We start from the raw sequence: 27,074 nt of genomic DNA on the forward strand, positions 1-27,074 counted from the left end.
GAAAGAAGGGCAGAGACCAAGTTCAAAATGGTAGTTCTTCAGGGACAGAGTAACAGATGACAGACCTGTAGGGGAGCAGACTGTGCCACTCCAAAATATGCCACTTCGGCATACTGATTATTCTGAATTTAAGTTACCTAAGAAACAGCTGGTGTAAGAATACTCTGACCCTCTTTTGTTCCCCTGAAAACTGGAAATAAATCCCCCTCCTGTACCAGGAAGGAAGAAGGCATCCTTATCATCAGAGATAGGAAATTTAGGGCTGAGAAGGCTATATAAACAAACCTTGTTACTTCTTCACTAATTTACTACCCCAAGCCCAAACCCCTTTGTCTTGTCAATTCTTCACAAATGTATTGTTTTTTTGTCTAAAAGGTATAAAAGTTGCTGCTGTCTAAAAGGTCAAAAGTTGCTGTTGTCTAAAAGGCATAAAAGTTGCTGCTGAGCCAGCCAGGTGCCCCTGATTTGGGAGTACTCTTATCCCCTTAAAAATATATTCCATTTAGGGGCGCCTGGGTGGCTCAGTCGTTAAGCGTCTGCCTTCGGCTCAGGTCATGATCTCAGGGTCCTGGGATCGAGCCCCACATCGAGCCCCGCGTTGGGCTCCCTGCTCCGTGGGAAGCCTGCTTCTCCCTCTCCCACTCCCCCTGCTTGTGTTCCCTCTCTCGCTGTGTCTCTCTCTGTCAAATAAATAAATAAAATCTTTAAAAATATATATATATATATTCCATTTAAAAGGTATTCTCATTTTATGAATGGATGCCACAGTCAGAGCTCCTTAGATGCATCTTTGCCATATACAACTATTTAATTTGACCATTACTTTTAGCTAAACAAAACTTCCCCAAGCAAGAAAAATACTGGCAAAAATGGCAAAATCTCTTAGGAAGAGAGATCACAAAGTAGTGATGGGCAATCTATTTGCCAATTGGTCCTGTTAGGACCAAGTTCCACAGGATCCACCAGCCTTCCTTCGTAATTTGTATGAATAATAGGTCTACAGAAAAGATAAGCCTACAGAAACACCAAGCAGCCTTTAAAAATATCTCACTACAAGTACACAGAAAACAGCCCAGTTCTTTCTCCTGTCATTTAACCTGAACCATATAAGAATTTCAGCTACTCAGAGACTGACCAATAACAAACACCTACGAATTCAAATTGCTTGTTAAAGAAACCCTTGCGATTACCTATATATGGACATCCTCTGGTGAAGAATGCTTTGCACTTTTAGGTTACCTTTCTCCTTTTCTTCTAGGAGAGCCTCTGGTTACATCCATGAACCTCAATCATTTCCCCAAAACCTTTATTGCTTCTGAGGTCCCTAAGCTATTCTGTAGTAAAGGATTAACTCAGCAGACTTGGGGTGCTCAAACCCTGCACATTCCAAAAAAAGAACTGGCATTTGCCTAGCTCCTGGAAAAAAATAACATCTGAGCCCTTGTAATATCCTGCCTGATAAGACTCTATATACTTGAGATATTAGGCCACACCAGATAGTTAATGCCAATAATATGATTTATGGTGAATGCCTCTCTCTTTTTTTTTTTTTTCCATTCACCTAGGGTCCTGGGCCACACTGTATCAGTTTGACCTGTGCAAGGCTGGAGACTGAGTAGCTAAGGTCAGTCACAATGCATTCCATGCCTACAAGACTGACACCAACACCCCAACCCCCTGCCAATAAAAATTCTGGACACCAAGGCTCAGGGGAACTTCCCTAGTCAGCAATACTTTGTATGTTGTCACATATTGTTGATGGGAGAATTAAGTGCATCCCTGTGTAACTCCAGCGCAAGAGGACAACTAGAAGCTCATACCTGGTTTCTCCTGGACTCTGCTCCATGTGCATTTTTCCTTTGCTGATTTTAATCTGTAACCTTTCACTGTAATAAACCATAACCGTGAGTATAACAGTTTTTCTGAGTTCTGAGTCCTTCTGGGGAATCATCAAACCTTGAGGGTAGTCTTGGGGACTCTGACACAACTCCCAATGCTGTTTTCCATTTTCCTGCCCACACTATTCCTATTTTTAACCTCATCCCTCACTACTCCACTACAGGTAATTAAGATGTGATTATATTTTCAAGGGGGGGCTGTTTGAAAGTTTCCATTTCCCTATATATGTTGCAATGGCATGACAAAAATACCTGATCATTCCAAAATAGAATGAAGAAAGGAATTATAAGGATATTCAAAATACCCTTTTGAATCCCAGACCATTTACCAGTTATTGGGCTCCTTGCTCAGCCGGGAGCTTGCTTCTCCCTCTCCCTTTGCCCCTCCCCCTGCTTGTGTTCCCTCTCTTGTTGTCTCTCTGTCAACTAAATGAATAAAATCTTTGAAAAAAATACTAAAATAAAATTTACTGCAAATTAATTAATTATTCTATCACATCTTAAACACAATTATTTTGGAAATAGTGCTCCAGAATTTATGCAGTAAGGCCAGAAGCATTCTCACTGAAGTTTTGAAAACGAATTGCACTGGATAAAGTATGTTTCCATGTAATGAAGTAAATCATTACAAGGTCCTGGATAATAGCATGACTGAGTAGTTGTCACTTACTAAGAACCACAAGTGACTTGGAATCTAAGTACCAACTTCACAGAGATGGCAGATTAGTCCACATATTAGAATGGTCAGAGAGAACTTTAAAATCCTACCAAATCTGCATCAAACACAGGCAAGAGATTGAGACTAGAAGGATGGGATGAAAACACAAATTTCTATAGGGGATATTATTGTACCCCTTTTTCGTTAGCGTAAATTAAAGATTTTATTCATTTGTCAGAAAGAGAGAGAGAGAGTGAACAAGCAGTGGGAGTGGTAGGCAGAGGGAGAAGCAGGCTCCCTGCTGAGCAAGGAGCCTTATGCAAGACTCGATTCCAGGACCCTAGGATCATGACCTGAGCCAAGGCAGATGCTTAACCGACTGAGCCACCCGGTGTCCCTGGTTAGCATAAATTAATGTAATAGATTGGAATATACACCTAATCATATACTTAAGAATGAATCCTGTGTATCAGTATCTCCCACATGTGCAATTTGCTGCTTTTCTGTCTCACAGGAATACTCATAAGTAATACGGGATTGATGTGCATGTACTGCTTTCCAAACTTAGAAGAACTACAATAAAAATGTACTACAGTATAATGATTGCCAAGATTTCTCTGGAAAAATGTATGATTTCTTTTCTACAGCCAACTTATTTAATGGTTGTACAGGTAAGATAATGCCACTCATTAAAAACAAGGGGAAAAATGAAAGTTAAAGTGCAGAGTTGAGTTAGTTTCAGCTGACTACTGCTTTTAGTGGTGAAATGTTCCTTTTTGGTTAATATAAATACAGTCTGGTATTAGGATATGACTCAATGACAAAGGACATGCTGAATTTAAACAACATAAACAGCAGATAGGGCACAGTCCCATGGAAACTGTTAAAGATAGCAAAGGATGTGGTTACTCTATGTTAATAACATTTACTTAGTCATGTGAAGGCCAAAAGAAGGTAATATAATCGGTACATGAGAATTCATTTGCTCTCTTTATATTTCCTGTAAACTTAGAATCATTATGTACGTAATATGGTGAATAATATGTAATGTATATAATGTATAATATATAATGTATAATATGTATAATGTACAATAATATAATATATAATGTAATATAATGTATCATTATGTAAGGAAAAGAAATCCCTTCTGAAGCATAACCAAATAGGCACTGAATAAATTTAAAGTGTTGTGACAAAAACAAGTATCTACCGATTTGCTAAATTATATAGAAATTTGGGGAGATTTGTAATTTTCACTCACTCTTTATGGGAGGAGGGTTTGATTTAAGGTCATTTAGCCAATCGTGGTATCTTTTTGTTTTAAAATGTAGCACACAGAATTAAATAACTTTACACCTGATATCCTCAAAGAACAACCTCAAATAAGAAATTCTTCCCGTTAGCTTATCAAGATCAGTGGTAGGACCCTAATGGCTACAAATGGTCATGGCTTGCTTCCCTTGAACTGGGAATGGGGATTTTTTTTTTTTTTTTTTTTTGCTCTTAAGATCTAGTGAATCACAGAAGAAAACCCTGAAAATCACAAATAGGAAACACATACTAATTTAATTTTCAGAGCTAAACATATGCTGCACATATAAAGAATTTTAATTTCAGAAAAGGCAAAACAAAACCATCCTTAGTTTCTTTCTTTTTTTCCTATACTATGAGGCATTAAAGGAAAGAAAGAAAGGGAAAGGAAAGATGGGGAAGAACAGAGAGAGAGATAACCATGGGTACAGAGGTAAAGGGAGATGTCACCGGGGAAGGCCAAAGTCAGAAAGGGAAAGATAAGAGAGAAAGGTAGACAAACTGCTGAATGTGTGCTGCTAGGTATGGGACTAAACAGGGACATACATACAGAGCCCACAATAGACAAAGATGAAGACATTTAGAATATAATGGCAAAGAGGGACATAAACATGGGAGTCTTTCTTTACCATTACTACTCGAACTTGTACCAATACCTAAATTTGAGGTTTTAAAGAATTACTGGTGTGATGATGGTACTATAGTTATGATTTTTAAATCTTTATTTTCAGATTAGTTGCTGAAATACTCATGGGTGAAATGATACGATGTCTAGAATCTGTTTCAAAATAACCTGGTGTGGGGGTGGAGAAGAATAAAGTGGATGGAGGTATTGATTAGCCTTGAATTGACTAATTGTTAAAGTTGATTATGGGGGTTCATTATACTATTTTCTCTACTCTTGCACTGGTTGAAATATGGCATAATAAAATTTTAGGAATTTCTTTTAAGTATAATTAAGAAAATCAAGGATTTGGGGCGCCTGGGTGGCTCAGTTGTTAATCGTCTGCCTTCGGCTCAGGTCATGATCCCAGAGTCCGGGACTGAGCCCCGCATCGGGCTCCTTGCTCGGCGGAAAGACTGCTTCTCCCTCTCCCATTCCCTCTGCTTGTGTTCCCTCTCTCGCTGTCTCTGTCTCTCAAATAAATGAAATCTTAAAAAAAAAAAAAGAAAGAAAATCAAGGATTAGGTTACATTGGGTTTGTTTGGAAATTTATCAGGCCACTAAATCAATCTAATGTATAAGATTAAGTCTGTTAGGTGAAAACAAGATTTGGTAGTACTTAAGTTGAAGAGAAGAAACATAACAAATTTAGAGCAAGTATAGGAAATTTAATATACATTTCTTAGAAAAAATGGTAATTTTGAAAATCCTGACTTGCCTGAATGTGACAAAGATCTTTTCATAAAATGTGAAGCTATGGATTGAGGATCTTTAGACAAACTTTGAGGCTGGTAGGCTCATCCAAAAACACTCATTTTAATGTTGGCAAGGCCCAGATTGAGTTAAGTGACTTATCAAAGCTTTGACTTTTCTCCCACATGCCTATTAATACTAAGTATAAGTTTTTGTATATAGTTTTCCTGATATAACTCTAAGCATTTTTCTATATTAGCATGTCTTTTGTAATAATTATTTTTAATGGTTGTTTAATATTTCATGGAATAAATATAGTTCACTTATTCATTCTCTTATAATACGGCATTCATATTATTTCCAACTCTTTATTTCTATGAAAGACACTGCTTTGAACATATTTATATTTAAAAATCATTATGGTTAGAATTGCCATAAAAATCATATTTGATTTTTTCAGAAGATAAAACCTTCTAATGGAAGCATTTTCATCTTTTGGAAATCTGTTAAGGGCAAAATAAAGTTAGATTCTCCATTTTCTCTATGGATCCAGCTCACAGAATAGTCAAAGTGATAGGATGTAGAGAAGGGTTGAAGACTATTTTGAGGATTGTTTTGGGCAAAACAAGGTTTATATTGGTAAAGAGAAAAAAAGATTTTTAAGATTTTATTTATTTGAGAGAGAGAGAGTGAACATGAGTGGGGGGAGGGGCAGAGGGAGAGGGAGAAGCAGACTCCTCACCAAGTGCAGAGACCCTCTTGGGGCTTGATCTCAGAACCCCAAGATCATGACCTGAGCAGGTCAGACCTTTAACCAACTGAGCCATCCAGGCACCTGAGAAAAAAAATTTTTTAACTAGAATTATACTCTACCTGTTGAAAAGCCTTTTCTGCTTGACGTTCAGCATCAATAACTTGTCTCTCAAGCTGTTGCATCTATAAAGTGAGGAAAAACAGAGAAAATATAAAAGTTCATATTTCACGTATGAAAACGACTGAAAATTCTTGCAATGCCATCAAATTCTTTAAGGATATTTAAAATAGTTTAATGGATATGAATTACATACAATTTATCACATGTAAGGCTTTCAGTGCATATTTAAAAATTGATCAAATAACATACCAAAGGTTTCATACTTCTAGTACAATGTAATATATACTACATGAGTACTCATCCATAGAATTTTCTTCATTGAACTATAAATTACTGGTCAACACATATTAAGAACAGTAAGACCTCAAATGTCATATTTAATTTGTTGATCAAAAAGTCACAATGATATCAGAAAATGGGTATTCTCATAAGCTCCATAGGTGGTATGTTTAAACTCTGGGTAGTTTTTCTGGGAGAGGGAGAAGCAGGCTTCCCGCCGAGCAAGGAGCCCGATGCGGGGCTCGATGCGGGGCTCCATGCAGGACCCTGGGATCAAGACCTGAGCCGAAGGCAGACACTTAACGACTGAGCCACCCAGGCGCCCCTTAAAGCTCTGGGTAGTTTTAATTCTTATCATACATTGTAGTAAAGTACAGAAGAGATTCTGATTTAACACACACACACACGTCCACAAATGCGTACGGCACAAAGAATCAAAAAATATCTCGGTTTTTGTTTTGTTTTGTTTTTTAAGTTCTGTAGAGAATAAAAAGTTTGGAGATTTTTTTTTACTTTTGAATAATATTTTAATGGGACTTCAATTTTTTGTTGCCCAAAAAGTTTGGAGATTTAAAGTAAAATACTAAAATGACGATTATAAGTACAAAAAAGAAAAGCCTTAAAAAGGACCCGATGTAAATTACGTAAGAGATGTGTACCAGGTACTGAATACACAAGTGTGATGTAAACCTCAATTCTAAATTCTTTTTTCTGAGTGTTGAAATATGGTCAGCCCCTGAGCCGTCAGTCGCCCGATCTTTGCTCATTTTCAGTTTCATTGCTGGTTATTGTTCCACAGCTTCCACCTCACCTTATACTCAGGAGCATCCGGGGTCCCACCCCAACGACTGACACACCGGCTCCAGTCCCGCCCCCTTTTCGAAACCACAGAGAAGCGGCCTCCGGCTGCTAGAGCGGCCCAGCTGGGAGGGCGGCCATAGCTCCGCACTGAGTGGGCGGCAGGGACCGACTCCACGCGGCGTCTGATCCGCGCGCTGACCTAACGCTTGATGGGGGTTTTCCCACCATGGTTGGTATTTTTTTTTTTTTTTACCAGTATAGTGCTTGGGAGCGTTTACTCTGTTTTGATAACTATGTGGCCAATTAACATTCACCAGAGGTTAACAACCATGATCACCATCACCTTTGCCCGCCAAACAGAAAAGATTTCTTAAACATTTCAGTAGTGCAACGCACGGATCTTAATAACAGTAGCTGTGTTGATTCTATCAGCCTTGGAGAATCCAAGACGAGCATTACTAGGCTGTTGCGGAAAGAGACTTGGACCAAACACAGTGACCAAGCAGAGCCCTACAGTACTAAAAATCTGTGGTTACAGATGAGGACAACTTAGAAACATGTCTTTGAAAAGCATGGCGACAACTACACCTGGTTCTTGCACGTCCCGCTACATTTGCTGTCATTGACAATTCAGTGTACCTGTTGTTTACTAGGGCTTTATCACAACCTTTCTATCTGGGCCACACCATAACATGGCAACCTCCCATACCTGACTTTGGAAAGAGAAATTGTCAAGGATAGAGTCTGAAATACAGCCTTCTCTGCCAAGTCTGAGAAGTGTGCAGATCGAAGTGTGATTTGGAAGTTATCTGAAGACATTCAGCCAGCAACTGGCCTCAAATAAGCTGGAGTTCTTGCAGAGAATGCAGAGGATTCTGAAGGAAGAGTTGTATTTAATTCAAAACCATTTGCACATCTTATTCAAGAGACAATGTGTAATAATCCTCAGCAAGTAGGAGAAGGCTGCTGTTCAGGTATGGCTATTACTTTTAATGGACCAACTCCCAGAAAGATGATAGTAATGATGTGCACTGGCTCAGGGCATTCATTATTTCAACAGTACACTGGTTTTCTTACCTCCAAATGGTTCAGAAAATGACTGAAGGCTGAGGGATAATAGAATTGTGCTGTGCAAAAGCACTTGAAATGTGGATCCACTTGAAGTGTGAATTGAGATACGTAAGTGTAAAATACACACTTAACTCATTAATACATCTATTATTTGAAAACCTAATATGAAAAGTATAAACTCAGTAATTTTTATATTGACTCGCATTGAAATATTTTCAATATGTTGCATTAAATATAAAATTATTTTTCATTTTATTTTGTTTAATAGAAAATTTTAAATTACATATGTGTCTCATATTATATTTCTATTGGATAACAAAAGTAAAACATTCCATTGCCACCATATATGGTAGTTTAACTGTTTGTCCACACAGATTTTTAAGACCATTTATTGAAGGGATCTAGCTTCTAAAAGAGGTTTCAAATATTTGGGTGTATAAACAGATATTTCCTAAGTGTATTCTCTGGACCCCATATCATCTTTAATTTTTGTGAAAATATTTCAAATGTTTAATAAGCCAGTACTGTTGTCTAAAAGCATTTTATTGAGTTACTGTATGGACTGCGGCACTACGTAAAAGCCGTTGGACAAGCACTATCTCCTGTGTAGGATAGTCTTTAAACCAAAAAAACCAACTGGCAGGCACATCCCAACACTACATTCTTCCACTACTGGCAATATGCTGATAATTGTCACCTCTACAATGTAACTACTTTATGTTACTAGGGAAAATTTTGCACTTGTGGAGCCTTAACCTCAATTTTGAATATTGTTGAGGTTGCCAGGAAAATCCACAAACAAGTTGTTGATCTGTAAAATTGTGCTGGTGAAAAAAAAGACTACTGTCACACCTATTACAATGGCCAAAATCCAGAACATTGACAACACCAAATGCTGGCGAGGACATGGAAAAACAGGAACTTTCATTCATTGCTCATGGGAATGCAAAATGTTACAGCAAGTTTGGAAGACAGTTTCGCAATTTCTTAAAAAACTAAACATACTCTTACCATACAATCTAGCAGTCAGGCTCCTTGGTATTTATCCAAAGGAGTTAAAAACTTATGTCAACACAAAACTGCATACAGATAGATGTTCACATCAGCTTTATTCATAATTGCCAAAACTTGGAAGCAATCAAGATGTCCTTCAGTAGGTGAATGGATAAATAAACCATGGTACATCCAGACAATGACATATTATTTGGCACTAAAAGGGAATGAGCTATGAAGCCATGAAAAGACATGGAGGAAACTTAAATGCATATATTAAGTGAAAGAAGCCAATTGGAAAAGACTGCATATTGTATGATTCCAGCTGAGGTGGGGGATAAATAAACAGGGCACAGAAGCTTTTCAGGGCAGTGAAAGTACTCTGTATGATATCATAATGATGGATACATGTCACTATACATTTGTCCAAATCCATGGAATGTAAACCAAGAGTGAAACTACAGACTTTGGGTTTTTATAATGTGTCAGTGTAGATTCATCAGTTGTAACAAACGTACCACTCTAGTGGGGGATGTTGGTAATGAGGGAGGTTATGCATGTGTAGGGGCAGGGAATATATGAGAGATTTCTGTACCACCCAACTTTTTTTTTTTTTTTAAGATTTTATTTATTTATTTGACAGAGAGAGACACAGTGAGAGAGGGAACACAAGCAGGGGGAGTGGGAGAGGGAGAAGCACGGAGCAGGGAGCCCGATGCGGGGCTCGATCCCAGGACCCCGGGATCATGACCTGAGCCGAAGGTAGATGCTTAACGACTGAGCCACCCAGGCACCCCCCACCCAACTTTTTTGTGAACCCTAAACTGCTCTTAAAAAATTAAAGTCTTAAAAAGGACTGAATGGCGGCGCCTCTCTCTCTCTCTCTCTCTCTCTCTCTCTCTCTCGCTGTGTCTCTCTCTGTCAAATAAATAAAATCTTTAAAAAAAAAAAGACTGAACAGTTTCTTAAGAAGATTGCTATGGTCTGCATGTTTGTGCGCCACCCCCCCACATTCACATTGGAATCTTAACGCCCAATGTGATGGTGATTAAGTCCTGAGGGTGGGACTCTCATGAATGGGATTAGTGCTTTTATAATAGAGATCCCACAGAGCTCCCTAGCCTCTTCTGCCAAGTGAAAATACAAGAAGTTTAAGACCCAGAACCTGACCTTGCTGGCACCCTGATCTCAGACTTCCAGCCTCCAGAATTGTGAGAAATAATTTCTATTGTTCATAAGCTACACGGTCTGTCATATTTTGTTATAGCAGCACAAATGGACCAAGGCAGAAATTGGACACTGAGACTGGAGTGCCAATGTCACAAATACCTAAAAATGTGGAAGTGGCTTTGGAATTGAGTAACTGGTAGAAGCTGGAAGAATTTTGGGTGCATGGTAGAAAAAGCCTACATTGCCATGAACGGACCATTTAAAGCAATTCTGGTGAGAACTCAGAAGGCAAACAGCAAAGAAAACTATAGAGAAAGCCTCAGTCTTCTTAGAGAGTATCTAAGTGGTTGTGAACAGTGTTAGTAGAAATATGATGGATGGTAAAGGCCATTCTGATGAGGTCTCAGATGGAAATGAGGAACATGTTATTGGAAATGAGAGGAAAGGTGATCCTTGTTATAAAGCAGCAAACAGCTTTGCTGAATTGGATTCTCCTCTTGGGGTTTTGTGGAAGGTAGAACTTGTGAGTGATGAAACTGGATATTTGGCTGAGGAAATTTCTAAGCCAAGTGTTGAAGGAGTGGCCTAATTCTTCTTGAATGCTTATAGTAAAATGTGAGAAGAGAAATGATTTAAAGATAGATTGTTAATCAAAAAGGAAGTGGAATCTAAAAATCTGGATACTTTCCAGCATATCCATATTGGAAGAAATGGGAAAAAGCTTGTTCAGGAGAGGACAGGGTGTGGCCAAACCACCTTTTGATTAAGGGGTCAGTATGGGTTTGAACCACAGAGTTAGGTAGCAACCGAAGAAGGAAAAGTCCGTGTGAACTGAAGAGGAAGGAATTAGGCTGGCTGTTGGACTTGGGATTTTACAGGTTGGGATCTTAGAGCTATATGGCTGTGACATTGGGCTATTCTTCAAGACAAGGAGGAAGGACTCCAGCTCATTAGAGCTGCCTCCTCAGTTTCACAAGGCTGGGACGAGACTTTCCTGAGTTTCAACAAGCCACACAACCTCTACCCAAACCAAAGTGGTGCTGCCCAAAGCCATGGGGGGCCAACCCCTGCCCAGGAGAGCCATGGGAGCATGGCTACCTCCATCTAGATTTGGAAAGATGAAGCCACCCAGAACTGTGGGTGTACAACCCAAGCACAGGGCCACCTCTGGCACAAGGGCACCAGAGAGCCCCAACCAGGGCAATTCCTAATGAAGCCATGGGGGTGAGGCCACCCCTGCGATCCCAGACTGGTAGAACCATCGGCATGCAACTTCAACCCATGAGAGCTGCCCTGCAAAGCCATGGGGCTGCAAATGCTCCTGAGGGCCCAGAAGGTGAGACCCTTCCTCCCCACTCCCCGCCCCCCGAGTTGGTCCAGAAGGTAGGACCTCCATCCCAGAGGGCTGAACATCTAGTTAAAATTATTCTCAAACCTTAAGATTTACCATTAGTTGCCTTGTGGGGTTTTGAACTTGCTTGGAACCTGTTACCCCTTCTTTCTCTCCTATGTCTCCCTTTTGGAATGAAAATATCTATCCTAGGTCTGTCCCACCATTGTATTTTAGAAACACGTAATTTGTTTGATTTCATAGATTCATAGCTGGCAGGGATTTCCTTAGAATGAATCATACCTTGAGTCTCACCCATACCTGATTTAGATGAGACTCTGCACTTTATAGACTTTTAGGGCTGTTGGGATGGAATGAATGTATTTTGTATGAGAAGGACATGAATTTGAGGAGCCAGGGATGGAATGCTATGGTCTGAATGTTTGTGTCCCCCCTAAAGTTCACATATTGGAATCCTAACACCCACTGTGGTGGTGTTAGGAGGAGAGGTCTTTGGGAGGTGATGAGGTCATGGCGGGGGCAGGGGGCCTCGTGAATGGGATTAGTGCCCTTATCAAAGAGATCCCACAATGCTCCCTAGCCCCTTCCTTTGTGAGGATACAATGTGTGAGGATACAATGAGAAGTCTGCAACTCCGAAGAGAGCCCTCACCTGACTTAGCTGGCACCTTGATCTCAGATTTCCAGCCTCCAGAACTATGATAAACTTCTGCTGTTTAGAAGTTACATAGTCTATAGCATTTAGTTAGAGCAGAACAAACTAAGGCAAGGACTATACAAATATCTGGTCAGATTTCTCTTTCTGAAGTTTGGTTTCTAGTGTTAACAGGGCAGAAGCCTTGTCTCTTTGCCTCACTGTTTCATACCCTGTACAGGTCTTTATATGCAGTAAGTATTCAATATATTATACATTACTGAATGAAATTACATCTATAAAGCACTATGCATATATGAATAGGATAGTATTTTTACCACTGCCAAATAACTTTTCTTCTGTCCTATGGCATTGACTCTCTACCTTCTATTATTTTCCCAACTATATTGCAAGTTGCTTGAATATGGACTTCATGTGTGAGGACCCTTTATATCTTCCATAACACCTTGCATTTCCAGCCATACAGTCAAATTCTAAAAGCTCGGTAGCAAGCAATAACCTTATAAAAAAAAGTTTATTTCCATTATAAAAAGCATCACACCTAACACACACACACAAACACACACACACACATACACTATTTCACAAGACTTGGGATATAAGTTTATATATAAACGGGCTAAATGTGCTGGAAGAAACCATTATATGTATATGACTTTGAATACAAGTTAAATAAAGCACCTATTCAGAAAGTCATTTTTGCTTTTTTAATTAAAAAAAAAGTGTAGGGGCACCTGGATGGCACAGTCGGTTAAGCGTCTGACTCTTGGTTTTGACTCAGGTCGTGGTCTCGGGGTTGTGGGATCAAGCCTCCTGTTGGGCTCTGCGCTCAGTATGGAGTTTGGGATTCTCTCTCCCTCCCCCTCTGCCCCTCCCCCCTGCTCGCTCTCTCTCAAATAAATAAATCTTTTTTTTTAAATAGTGGGTACCATCAGGAATCCCTGAGATTTTTTTTAAGATTTTATTTATTTATTTGAGAGAGAGAGAGCACTAGAGAGAGAGAGAGCAAGCATGAGTGGGGGGCAGAGGGAGAGAGAGAAGCAGACTCCCCGCTGAGCAGGGAGCCCAATGTGGGGCTCAATCCCAGGGTCCTGGGATCATGACCAGGGCTGAAGGCAGACGCTTAACCAATTGAGCCACTGAGGTGCCCCAATAAATAAATCTTTTCTTTTAAAGTGTAGCCCTTGAAATACCAATGTAGAGAAAAGTGGAAAGAGTACTGATGTTGGAGGCAAGAAGACCAAAATCAGAATCCAGATTCCACTACTTATGAGCAATGTAATGATGAGTAAGTCATTTAACTTCTGAGTCTCCATTCCTCATTTGTAAAAGAGATTAACATTTATCTCACAGTATTTATATGAAGATTAAACAGGAGAGTGTTTAGCATTGTATCTAATACTTAATGGATGTTCAATGGATATTTATATAGCAGTGTATTTCTACCATACACATGTATTAGTTTTATGAATAACTTTAAGTTAGCAAGGTTTAGTTTAAAATGAACAGAGTAGATTCAAGAGATCTGGTTTCTAATTCTTACTCTACTATTCAACAGCTTGACATTGCACTTTAAAATTCTTATGTATAAAATAGGGATAATATAACTGCTCTACCTACCGTACAGGAAATTGTGAGGATAAAAATAAGAAAACATGTCAAAGTGATGTGAAAAAGCTGTTGGTATTTCATTTATTAAAAATATGTGGTAATGACTGCAGTGTTATAATTTTTTTTCAAGATTTTATTTATTTGACAGAGAGAGAGAAATTTTCAAACTTACAAAAGTAAGCAGAATCTCACAAGGGGAGTGGCAAGGGGAGCGGCAGAGAGAGAGGGAGAAGCAGGTTCCCCACTGAGCAGGGAGCCAGATGCAGGACTAGATCCCAGGACACTGAGATCATGACCTGAGCTGAAGGCAGATGCTTAACCAACTGAGCCACCCAGGAGCCCCTGCAGTGTTATAATTTGAATGATAAAAATAAAAGCCACAAATGTCCAAAAACAGAATTGTCTAAATATGTAAGTAGATAACATACAGTCATTAAAAATGTACATAGATGGATGAAATAATGTGCTTGGGATTTGCTTCAATATAAAGTAAGAAAGGAGAAGTGGATCAGGGTATAGATGAAACAGGACTGGTCCTGAGTTAATAATCATTAATGCTGGGTAATGTGTATATGGGGATCCATTATAATATTCTGCTTACTTTGGTATGTTTGAAAATTTCTCTAATAAAAAAATTAAATATAAGTAACACACTGTAAGATACACGTAAATGGTATGTAGTATAAGTAATATATGTAAATATATCCTAATTAGGCCATTGGAGACCTTTGTGAGATCAGCTGTAGTGGAGGGAAACAAGGATATATGCTGGAATGCAAAAGTCTGAGTGAATTAAAGTAACTGGTTAGGCTTAGATAGCCACCCCCAAAGATGGCCACCAATTCCTTCCCTCACTATATGCACATGCCACTTTTCCCAATGAGAGGTGAGGTCCATTGTCCTTCCTTTTGACTCTGGGATGGCTTTGTGACTTGCTGTGACCCACAGAATGCAGTGGAAGGACACAGTGCCATTTTGGGTCTAGATTTCAAAACTGTATTTTTTCTTTTTATGAAAACACACCTATATTACGAATTAAAAGTCTACTGCTGTTGCAAAGTCATGGCAGACTAAGAAGTTGTTGAGGGCTAAATTATTCTCCAAAGTAAAAGATCTCCTTCAGTTACATTAATCATCCTATCCAAAATGTGATTTCAGCAAACCCTAATCCAGCCCATCCCCACACCACCTCAGGCTTTCTAAGTAGGTAATTTTGCGATAATGATGGACAAACTACTAGTTCTCTCTCTAGGACAAGATGGGACAATTGAAGTCCTTCTGGTTGCCTGACATTTTTCCATTCTACGGCTTCTAATGGATTTATACAACATTTAGCATCTCCTAGTGTCCATCAAAGCTGAATAATTATCTAAATTATGAGAGCTTGATTCAAAGTTTAAACTGAAGGTGTCATTTTTTGTTCTAGAAAATGTCCAGTTTCTAAAACTGTTCTCTAAAGAAGAATCAGTGCTGGCCATCCTAACAGTTTTGGCACTTGCTGTTTTTGATGCTCAGCTCTCATAGCTGCGGGTTTCCCATCCTTTCCCTCACCAACCCCCCCGCCATGCTACCTTTTTTTTTTTGTAATATCACCAACTCCCTAACCACATTCAGTTTTCAAGTTCTATTATTACAATATAAACTATATGTACTGGCCTTTCTTTTCTTTTTTTTTTTTTAAAGACTTTATTTATTTATTTTAGAGAAAGTGAGAGTATGAGTAAGCATGAGCAGCGGGAGGAGCAGAGGGGGAGGGAGAAGGAGAGAAATCTCCAAGCACACTCTGTGCTGAGTGCGGAGCCCGATGTAGGGCTCGATCTCACGACCCTGAGATCGTGACCTGAGCCAAAACCAAAAGTTGGATGCTTAACCGACTGAGGCACCCAGGCGCCACACTGGCCTTTCTTTTTAAAAAGAGTTAAGGATAACTAACCACTTAATAGAAATTCAGTCTATAGCTTCCAAAGCATCAGAGGGGGAAAAAAAGCTGGAACCAGGGAAGACAAAGAGAACTTCAACAACATGATGTGTAGAAACAGAATGCATTTCTTATGATTTCAGATATATTTAAAGAGATTATCTCACTAGTCGGATAAAGACATAAATCTTTCTATATTGTATTTAAAAGGGCATACTTAAAAAATGATGCTAAGAGACTGAAAGTATTCCAAGCAAGTGCTACCTAAAAGCAATATCAAAATCAGACAAAAGAGACTTTAATGCCAAAAGTTTTATTAGCAAAAAGAGTGTCAATAATTATAAATGGGACAATTCATAATTATAAATGGGACATGTAACAATCCTGATCCTGAATGCACCTAACTTTAAAATACATAACCCAGAACATTTGATTCTTTTGATATATCCTGAAAACTCAAAATAGACTATTTTGTTCAGATGGTGATTTCCATGGAACCATCAAGATTTCCCCTCAAAAGACTGTATAAGTCCATTTACTTCACAATTTAACTTTTCTTTTGTTTTTATGTTTATCCAAGCCACAAATGCACATAAAGTACCAACTAGTTCCATAAGATTTATTAATAAAAATTATCTGTTAGCCAATTCTCTTAATATTTTACTTTCATGTTAGCCAATTCTCTTAATATTTTACTTTCATGTTCTAAATAACATGCTTCCTTTTTGTTGACTTTTTTTTTTAGTTTAGTGATTTCCTACTTACTTCCCATATGGAGAATGAGTATCTAGCTCTTTGATCTCACCATCAACACAGATACACTCTCATTCTTCCAATAAGTTTATATCTTCCCTTTGGTTAATTCACTATTCACTATTAGTATTACTGTGACTATGTATGATATTCAGAGATGAACCACATAGTAAACCATGGTTACTTTTTTCCTTGCTACATTACTTTTCCCCCTAGAGTTAAATGTCTTGTTCTTTTATTTATCCAGCTTTCTATGAACTCATCAATAATTCAACTCCAAATTAAATCATCTCTCAAGATGTTCATTCACGCCTGATTTTCTACCAATTTTATCTTCTTGAAGCCACTCCCAGAGCTTCTGACCTGCACCCATCTGGACTGACTCCCCTCTTGCGAGGACACAGCTGTCTTCTTGGGAAGACCCTTCTACTTTTCCCCACCTTGGAGCTCCTGTTTCCTGTATCCTATGCCTTTCTCTCTTGGTTTCCTTCTTCCTTTTAATGGAGCACGTCCTTTTGGAGATTCTTCAAGAAGGTTACATGGGAACTTTCATGTCTTAAAAAATCCATTCTAATTCCTGTTTGCATATAGCCTGTTTGGGCTTTTTTTTTCCTCTGAAAGCTTGCAGAATCTTTTCTTTGGTCTATAGTAAACTTTCATGATGATGTGCCTTTGGACGAAACTATTTTTATCTGTTGTTCTAAGTATTTGGTAGACCTTTCAATCAAGAATCTCATGTCCTTCAATTCTGGGAAATTTTCGTGCCTTGTTTCATTGACTTTGTCCACTCCAGACTCCTACCATCCTGATCTTGGACATGCTGGACTAGCCCTCTAAATTTCTAATCTTTTCTCTCCTGTCTTCCATCTTTTTAACATTTTTCTCTACTTCCCAGCTATTTAGCTTGTTTATATTCCAACCCTTCTATTAAGTTTACTATTTCTTCTACCATTTTTTTAAAGATTTTATTTTTTTATTTGAGAGAGACAGTGGGAGCACACGAGTGGGGGAGAGGGGCAGAGGGAAAGGGGGAAGCAGACTCCCGCTGAGCAGGGAGCCCGATGTGGGGCTCGATCCCAGGACTCCGGGATCATGGCCTGAGCCGAAGGCAGATGCTTAACCAACTGAGCCACCCAAGCACCCCTCTTCTACCATGTTTTTAATTTTCAAGAGTTCTTACTTATTCTCTGAATATTCCTTGTTTCAGGAAGGCAATATCTTTTCTCTCTTGGGATATTAAATGGTAAGATTTTGCTTGTTCTGTTTTATTTCCTTTTCCCTGCATAGGCAATATTGTGTTTTGTTTTGTTTTGTTTTCTGTTTGTTCTCTATCTTTCATGTTAGAGGGTTTCCTCAGATGTGTGGTCATTCATGAGAGCCTACTTATGTTTAAGGTTAAGGGACTAAAAAGCTGCCTAGATGCTTTAGCATATATATGGGGCTTGTTGACCGTGAACTTTAACATTAGGTGATCTGGCTGGACTTTCTGTTGGGGAACCACTGATTGTCAGCATTATTTCCTCTTTCCTCCTGGGCTGATAAGATTCCCCAGAGACTTTCAATCTCCCCCATGGGATAAACATTTGGCTGCCAGCATTTTAGGAGCCATGTAAGAGAGGAAAGTTGGAAGTGGGGAGACAAGCTCACCATTAAATGTGCTTGTATTCATTTAATCCCCTTGTTTTTGATGAAGCAGAAAGTATAGTCTAAGAATAAGGACTGGAGGGTCCTGGGTTTCTCCTGGGAGTTAATTTCCTCACAGAGCCTTGTAAAGACCTAGAGCAAGAGTGAAGGGTGCGGGGTGAAAACAGTGGGTATTAATGGCAAATATGTAGCCCTTAGAGTCAACGAACTCCCTGAAACCTCACTTATCCCCATGTGCCAAATGTCCAGCAGCTAAGCATTTACTTCCTGTTGAAAATGGAAATGTTCTTCTCTTACAAAACTGAATAAATTGTTTGGAGGGCACCAGTCCAACAACTGTGGCATTTATGGTTCGTGGTGTAATAGGCAGTTCCCACCCACTCATCCTAAAACAAAGATTGACAGTTGACCAGCACTGACTATTTACACACAATTGCTGGTCAACTTTTCAGATGCCTCATTCTTAAATATAAATGGACCACCAAAAATCATCAGAAATTTGAGAAAAGTTTACAACCTGAAAAACAAACAAACATAAAAGTGGGAAACAATCTCAGAGGAAAGAAAAATAATTCAGGGAATAGAAAAGAACTTAAAAAAAATTCTAGTTAATGTTTAAGAACCGGAAACTTTCCACTACACTATTTCACAGCCACACCATAGGACAGGAATTGTTATGCTCATCATGAAGATTAGGAAGTTGATGTTCAGAATGAGGATGCCTTGGATAAGCTTATGCTCCCAGCCAGTAACATGCCTGAGATTTGAGTCTTCATGTTCTGATTCCCTAGTGGTCTTTTAGTTGAACCAGAGCTGCTTTGGTATTTATAAACTCCACACAGCGTATAGTTACACAGAACCATATGAAAATAAGTTCCCAATACATGAAACCACAAAATTCTTAGTTGGAAAGCATTCATCTTTATTTCTATCCCATGTATGCTATTCTTTTAGCCTAGGCATCTTTTCTTGGTAACGTAAAGTGATATTAACATTCGTAGCAGGAACAATTTTAAGTCGCATGTTCTCATGGAACATATCACAGAATGAAGCCCGGGACAGAGGTATGACTAAGAGAGGCTAAATTTGGAATTTGAGATTCTAACATAATTCGACCACTAGATAGTAAATAAGCTAAGAAGTGTCCCCCCAGATTCTGCATGTAGTCTTTACTTACATAACAATGGCTGAGGCAGGGGTAATGAATACCACATAACAGAAGTTCAATAAATGTATGTTGAACAAATGAATGAATGGATGAAAGTTTCAACTCTTTCCAAAAAAATTATTTAAAAGCAAGGATAAACTTTGACAAAAGAAAATCACTACATTTTCACAATCTGTGTTACAGATCATGAATACTGAGCACTTCACACTGCATAAAGTAAATATACATTAAGTACATCCAACCAAGTTTAGAACACTTTAATATGAGTTTAAACATAAGGGTAGTAGGATAGGCAATACTTTGACTTTTTTTTTTTTAAGATTTTATTTATTTATCTGACAGAGAGAGACAGCACGAGAGAGGGAACACAAGCAGTGGGGGAATGGGAGAAGGAGAAGCAGGCTTCCCACCGAGCAGGGAGCCCAATGCGGGGCTCGATGCGGGGCTCAATCCCAGGACCCTGGGATCACGACCTGAGCCAAAGGCAGACGCTTAACAACTGAGCCACCCAGGCGCCCCGGCAATACTTTGGTTTTGAATGATTGTTTTTATACTCACTCAAGTTGGAAAATAACTTTGCAAAATACCAAAAAAAAAAAAAAAAAGCAATGTAGGAAGTATTCAAGTAAGCTTTTACTTTCACAATGTATATATAATGTAAATCTTGGGTCAAGTCCACAACCAGTCCATACCAAGTCACTAAAAGAAAGTTGAAATAATCTGCTGCCCTATGTCAGGCTTTGGACAAAATTTTTACAAACAAGCTACTTACACAATAACAAAATGAAGTAGCAAATTCTAAACCTAGTGCTTTGATTTACTACCATAAAAGTGCCCTCTGTGGCCACAGTGAACATAGCAGTAAGTGGCAGAAGGCAATATGCCACTGACCTTGGATCTTAACACCACCACATTTAATACTCGGTGTTCTAAGCACCGTATGCAAATAAACTTGGTGGGGTTTTTTGCACTGTAGTATATATTTCTTTTTTTTTATTTCAAGTTTTTATTTAAATTCCAGTTAGTTAACATAGAGTGTAATATTGGTTTCAGGTATAGAATTTAGTGATTCATCACTTACGTACAACACCCAGTGCTCATCACAACAAGTACCCTCCTTAACACCCACCACCCATTTGGCCCATCCCCCACCCATCTGCCCTCCCACAACCCTCAGTTTGTTCTCTATGGTTAAGAGTCTCTTATGGTTTACTTCCCTCTCTCTCTTTTTTTTCCCTTTCCCCATGTTCATCTGTTTTGTTTCTTAAATTCCACATATGAGTGAAATCATATGGTATTTGTCTTTCTCTGATTGATTTCATTTACCATTATACCCTCTAGGTACATTCACATCATTGGAAATGGCAAGATTTCATTCTTTTTGATGACTGAATAATATTCCTGTGTGTGTGTGTGTGTGTGTGTGTGTGTGTGTGTGTGTACACAGACTGGTTGCTTTAAGACCTTCACACTTGTTTAACAGATTTGTTACTTTAAGATCTTCACACTCACTGATGTGGCCAGCAATTCCCCACCAAGTTATCTCTTCGAACCCATGAAAGACTCTATCACCATTTTTATTTATTTTGTTATAATAAATAATATCTTCAGTCAGTTGCCCAAAAACTGACATTTAAATTAGCCTGCAAAGTCTCATTGTCAGTATATGTATAATTCCTGTCAGATAGTGAGAAATATTAAGTGAAGCAACAAAGTGACTGAGGGGATGTGTAATTTAAAGAGGGTGGTCATGATGGTGTACTGGACCATTATATGAAGGCAAATACTATGCTGTCCAGGGCCTCCTCATTCCGATGGGAGAATCCTAGACCACCTCAGGGGAATCCTATTCACTAAGGAAGGTCAAGTGGCAGGAAATCCCAGACAGTGATATTGTATCAGGTAACGGCAGCATTACTTCACATGGGCCATGCTGATGCCCAAAGGGAAATTCTTCATATTTTCATCTTTTTTTTTTTTTTTACTGAAAACCTAACCCATAGGAAACAGCATTCATTTCAACTTAAAAAGAAACTTTCCCCTTTCCCTCCGTGACTCAGAACACTAACTAGTAATACTGTAAAGTAGGAAAACTACTTAAATCTCAGCTTCACTGAAGAGTTTATATTTGGCATACTAGAGATATTTCCAACACCATTCCTTAAATTCCTCTAAAGACCTCTCCCACTTATAGCAGTATTTGCCCAAGACTTCAATAAGGCCTTTTTCTTCACAAGCGTCAATATTCAAAGTTACTTGGAAATTGTGATGGAAAAAAAAAATGGAGCAAAAATAGTTCTTTTAAAAAAATCTCATTTATTCTCCAATTCCATCTCCAAAAAACATAAAGTATATATAACTGAAATCCATCTTTAATTATCAAAACACTCTGAGATCATCTCATACATTTTTCCTAAAAAAAAAAAAAAACTGAGAAAGGGTGTCTCCTATTAATTGGTAATTACATTTGTTAAGTCATCTCCTTGTACATTTAACCAGTGTGACCCTTCAAAAAGATACAGGAAAATAATGAGTTACTTCTATATGCCAGGCACTCTATTAGCTGCATCACAAAAAGTATAAAAGATCTAAGGTTCAATGCCCATTCTGTTACTCATTAGCTGTATGATATTGGGCATACTACTCAAATACTCTCAATCTTAATGTCAACATCTTGACATTTGCTATAATAATAGTCCCCTCACAGGGTTACTGTAGGGTTTAAACCAGCTAATGGTTGTTGTAGCAAAGTCTTAGGATCCATAGTTGGCACCTAGTGTTAGCTGCCTATAGCCAGTGCCAATAAAACAGAACTAAGAACCAGATCTGTTGCAGGAAAGAAAAGTTGGCCAGAATTCCTGGCAAAGAGCTGAAGAATCAAATTAGTATTCTCTCAAGAATCTTCAGCCTTGGGCCTGCATCCATTTGGAGGGAAGGTCTGGAGAACTATTCGGAAGAAGCCTTGGGGCAGACTGGTCCTAACACAAACCAAAGGTTATGGATCGGACCAGACTGGCCTCTGGAATGCAACATTTGACTCAAGTTGGCATGCAGAAGCAATGCAATAGGGTTTTCTTTAAAAATATGTAGTGCTAGGTAAATTGTTATTACTACATACATAACACGCACAGATACCTGCTCTCAAGCAGAGATGGATTTAAATGTTGCATGGCTGAGGGGAAGACAGAATAGATGAGTGGCTGACTATATCAGAGAAAGCAAGGAATGTGGTGATAAAACTAGATTAGAGAAGCCATAGAGGGTGATAGCTAAGCATTCAGGCTCTAAAAGCAGAATGCTCAGTTTCAATTCTTGTCTCCATCACTCACTCTTTAGCATAAACTCAGGCAAGTTAAGGAACTTTTATGTGCCTAAGTTTCTTCCTGGATAAAAAAGAGTAATATTAGTACCTACCTCATAGGGTTGTTATAAGAATTAAAAAGTTAATATATATAAAGCACTTTATATGTTACATAAATATCTAATATATTTCTATACATATAACATATAAATAGATTTTGTATGTGTGTGTGTGTGTGTATATACTTTTTTTATATATATAAAGCACTAACAATGTATATGTAAAGAAGATTGCCCAGCACATAGTAAGCATCAGTGTCCCAATCTGTAAAATGGGAACAATAAAATGTCTTACTTTATAGCTTGTTATAAGAATTAAATAAATTATATCTATAAAGTGCTTAGCACATAATAAATCAACACATATTTGGTATTTTTATTAGAACATGGGTGGGTACCAAAAATAATTTTAATCCAGGGAAAAATACTTCGTAATGGAATATAACAGAAAATATCATGAAAAACATTATTCTCGTTTTAGTGTTGAATATATTTACTAGGAAACCATGAGTAACTTGGCATACTTGTCCACTTTCCACTGTACAAAACACATCTGAATAATTCCATCTCTTAGATCTGTCACAGGATCTAAGTCACAGATAAAAAAATACAGAAGATGAAGAAGACAAAGAAGGAGGAGGAAAGAAACTACAACTACAATAGCAATTTTTAAAAAAAGATTTTATTTATTTATTTGGCAGAGAGAGAGAGCGCGCGCGCACACAAGCAGGGGGAACGGCAGGCAGAGGAAGAAGGAGAAGCAGGCGGGGATGAACCCAGGACCCTGGGATCATGACCTGAGCTGAAGGCAGACGCCTAATCGACTGAGCTACCCAGGCGCCCCTACAATAGCAATTTTGAAATAATATTCCTCTCAATATTCATTCACCAGCAAAGAAAAAAAAAAAAAAAACGAATAACCTAAACTAACAACCAAAAAGCTTATTTATAAATATACTTATAGAGAAAATATCACTTCTAAATTCTGAAAAATGGGCATTCATAAAGAAATTTGTTGAAACATGCCTTCTAAAGAACAAATGTTGCCAGAAAATTTAGAACTTAAAGGTCAATTCACCGAAACCCAAATAAGCATAACTCCGATTTAGTCCACAAAGAAACCCAGAGAGTACAGAAGTCAAGGCACCAAGAAAATGTTAAGGAGGCTGTGGCCAACAGCGTACTAACTGCTGAAAGGCTGAGGCAACACCGGGTAAGTGTCCATGAGGTACGGCTGCAAAAGCATATAATTGATGATCTTAATAAAATCATTGTATGGACTGGCTGGGATTGTGGAAAATACTAGATAAATCAGCACAGTCTGGGAAATGATTTTTATAGAGAGAGGAGCAAAAGACTAAGCATGAGTCACTAACTTTGAGTTAGAATAAGCTTCCTCAATTTAGGAGATATTCAAACTGGGATTTTTTTTTCAGATCGTAACTTTTATTCTTATGGTGATAAACAAAAGCCAATTGATATTGGGGATTTATTCCACAAAGCCTATTACTAGGTCATCCTTTGACCCAAAGTGAATAGAATAATCTTAATCTTTCCACCTAAAAGATGTTAAAGCACAAAAATTTAAGATGATATATATGAAAGTTTAAACTGAATGATGTTTAGGGCCCCTGGGTGGCTCAGTTGGTTAAGCGTCTGACTCTTGATCTCCATTCAGATCTTGATCTCAGGGTCATGACTTCAAGCCCTGCGTTGGAGCCTGCTTAAAAAAATTTTTTTTTCTTAATTTTAAAAAATAAACTGAATGATGTTTTCCTGGATTTTATTAGAATACTTCTGTGCTAAGAGATTCTCAGCTAGCAGGGCACCTGGCTCACTCAGTCCGTGGAACATGAGACTCTTGATCTTGGGGTTGTTAGTTTGAGCCCCATATTGGGTGTAGAGATTACTTAAAAATAAAATCTTTTAAAAAGAGAGAGTCTCACTTATCAATGGAAGATTAAAAATCTTTTTTGAAGATGTGATGTGTGTACCAGTCTCCATCCCAAAGGATTATGCAGACAAGTGCTTGAGAAACCACCTGTAAATTCTTCTGATCAGGTATGAATGACAATACCATTTATCTATCCATCTAGACAGCACTGTCCAATAGAAATATAATGCGAGTCATCCTGTCAGTATGGCTAAAACCAAAATCATAAGAAACAAGTGTTGGGGAGAAAAAGGAATCCTCATGCACTGTTGGTGGAAATGCAACTGGTATGACCACTGTGGAAAACAGAATGGAGGTTCCTCAAAGAATTAAAAATAGAATGAGCCTCTGATCCTGTAACTGCACTACTGGGTATTTACCCAAAGAATATGAAAACACTAATTCGAAGGGATATATGAATCCCTATGTTTACTGCAGCATTATAGCCAAACTATGGAAGCAGCTGAAGTGTGGATAAAGAAGATGTGATTTATATATATATAAAAAGAATGAAATCTTGCCATTTGCAACAACTTGGATGGATCTAGAGAGAATAATGCTAAGTGAAATAAGCCAGAGAAAAACAAATACCATATGATCTCACTCATATGTGGAATTTAAGAAACAAGACAAATGAACAAAGAAAAAAAAAAAGACAAATGAAAAACCGACTCTTAACCATAGAGAACAAACAGATGTTTGTTTGGGGGATGGTGAAATAGATGAAGGGGATTAGGAGTGCACTTCTCTTTTTTTTTAATATTTTATTTATTTGACAGAGAGAGAGACAGTGAGAGAGGGAACACAAGCCGGGGGAGTGGGAGAGGGAGAAGCAGGCTCCCCGCTGAGCAGGGAGCCCGAAGTGGGGCTCGATCCCAGGACCCTGGGATCATGACCTGAGCCGAAGGCAGCTGCTTCGAGCCACCCAGGCACCCCAGGAGTGCACTTTTCTTTGATGAGCACTGAGTAACGTGTGGAACTGCTGGATCGCTATATTGTACACCTGAAACTAATACAGCACTGTATGTTAACTACCCTGAAATTAAAATTTTTTAAATAATTTTTTAAAAAATTAAATAAATAAATAACTCTTTAAAAAAAAGAATTATAGTGTGAGTTACATATGTAATTTAAAATTTTCTAGTAACCATATTTAAAAAGTAAAAAGAAATAGATGTAGTTAATCTTAGTATTTTCTTTTTTTTTTTTTTAAAGATTTTATTTATTTATTTGAGAGAGAGAGAGAGAGATAGCAAGAGAGAGCGCAAGTGGGGAGGAGAGGGAGAAGCAGGCTCCCTGCTGAACAAGGAGCCGGATGCGGGGCTTGATCCCAGGACTCTGGGATCGTGACTTAGGCCGAAGGCAGCGGCTTAACCGACTAAGCCACCCAGGCGCCCCAGTATTTTCTATTTAATCTAATATCCAAAATGTTATTTCAGCATGTGATCAACATGAAAATCATTGCTAAGATATTTTACATTCTTTTTTTCATACTAAATCTTTGAAATTGAGGTGTATTTTACATTTGCAACATATCTCAATTTGTACTAGCCTCATTTCAAATGCTCAGTAGTCGCTTGTGGCTAGAGGTTGCCGTATTGGACCATACAGTTCTAGAATCCAGGTTCCCTGCTAACAGGAGTATGGGTTTTCTTGTTCACAGATGTAACTGTAGCATTAAGAAGAGTGTCTGGCACAAAATGAGCCCTCAGGGAATATTTGTTGAATGAATGAACAAATGAATGAATTAATCCATGGGTTTTACACACATATATGAAAAAAAAATTCCTATGACATAGATGAAATTTTAATTATATGACTAGAACTATTAAGAGAAGCATATAATTATATTAAACTCAATTCTAGCCCAGACTATAGTTTAGTGATACACAGTTAGTCAATACAAATTCCTAAATAGATGCATACTTTCAAAAACAGTATAAACATGTTTTACTATCAATAGGGAATATTCTTCTATAATCACTTTAAACATGATTTTCCCAAACATTTAGGAAATTAATATGCTGTCACACACCTCTAGTAAAATCAAATAAACCATAGCTTTTCTCTCTGGAATGAATGAACTCCACATTCATCAAATACACACAATTCTTACATATTCCACTAGCATTGGCAAAGAAATGCTTTTTGGCTTAATGTCCAATTCACTCTAAAACTGGCAAAAGAATATGCCAAAAATAGTTTCAAAGCCCTGACAAAAAGTTACATTATGTTCTTGATTTTAAAAATGTTTACCCCCAAAAGTA

General features: G+C 38.2%; 2 protein-coding genes across 3 annotated transcripts in view; one reads left to right on the top strand and one right to left on the bottom strand.

The window, feature by feature from the left end:
- The window catches only part of PLEKHH2 (pleckstrin homology, MyTH4 and FERM domain containing H2), a 104,630-nt gene that overhangs the window by 70,911 nt on the left and 6,645 nt on the right, over positions 1–27,074 (bottom strand). For both annotated transcript variants that reach the window (XM_036073708.2, XM_036073707.2), the window contains exon 3: positions 6,101–6,163. In XM_036073708.2, coding sequence (XP_035929601.1) covers positions 6,101–6,163 — 63 coding nt within the window. The remainder of the gene's footprint in view (positions 1–6,100; positions 6,164–27,074) is intronic.
- Positions 7,492–8,284, top strand: C1GALT1C1L (C1GALT1 specific chaperone 1 like; the record flags this gene model as incomplete). Its single annotated transcript, XM_036073699.2, is given in 4 exon segments — positions 7,492–7,774; positions 7,777–7,870; positions 7,872–8,207; positions 8,209–8,284. Coding segments are annotated over 4 exon segments (789 nt in total), but the record flags the coding sequence as incomplete, so codon positions are not given.

The sequence above is a fragment of the Halichoerus grypus genome, chromosome 10 (genome assembly GCF_964656455.1).
Source record: "Halichoerus grypus chromosome 10, mHalGry1.hap1.1, whole genome shotgun sequence".
Taxonomy (NCBI): Eukaryota; Metazoa; Chordata; class Mammalia; order Carnivora; family Phocidae; genus Halichoerus; species Halichoerus grypus.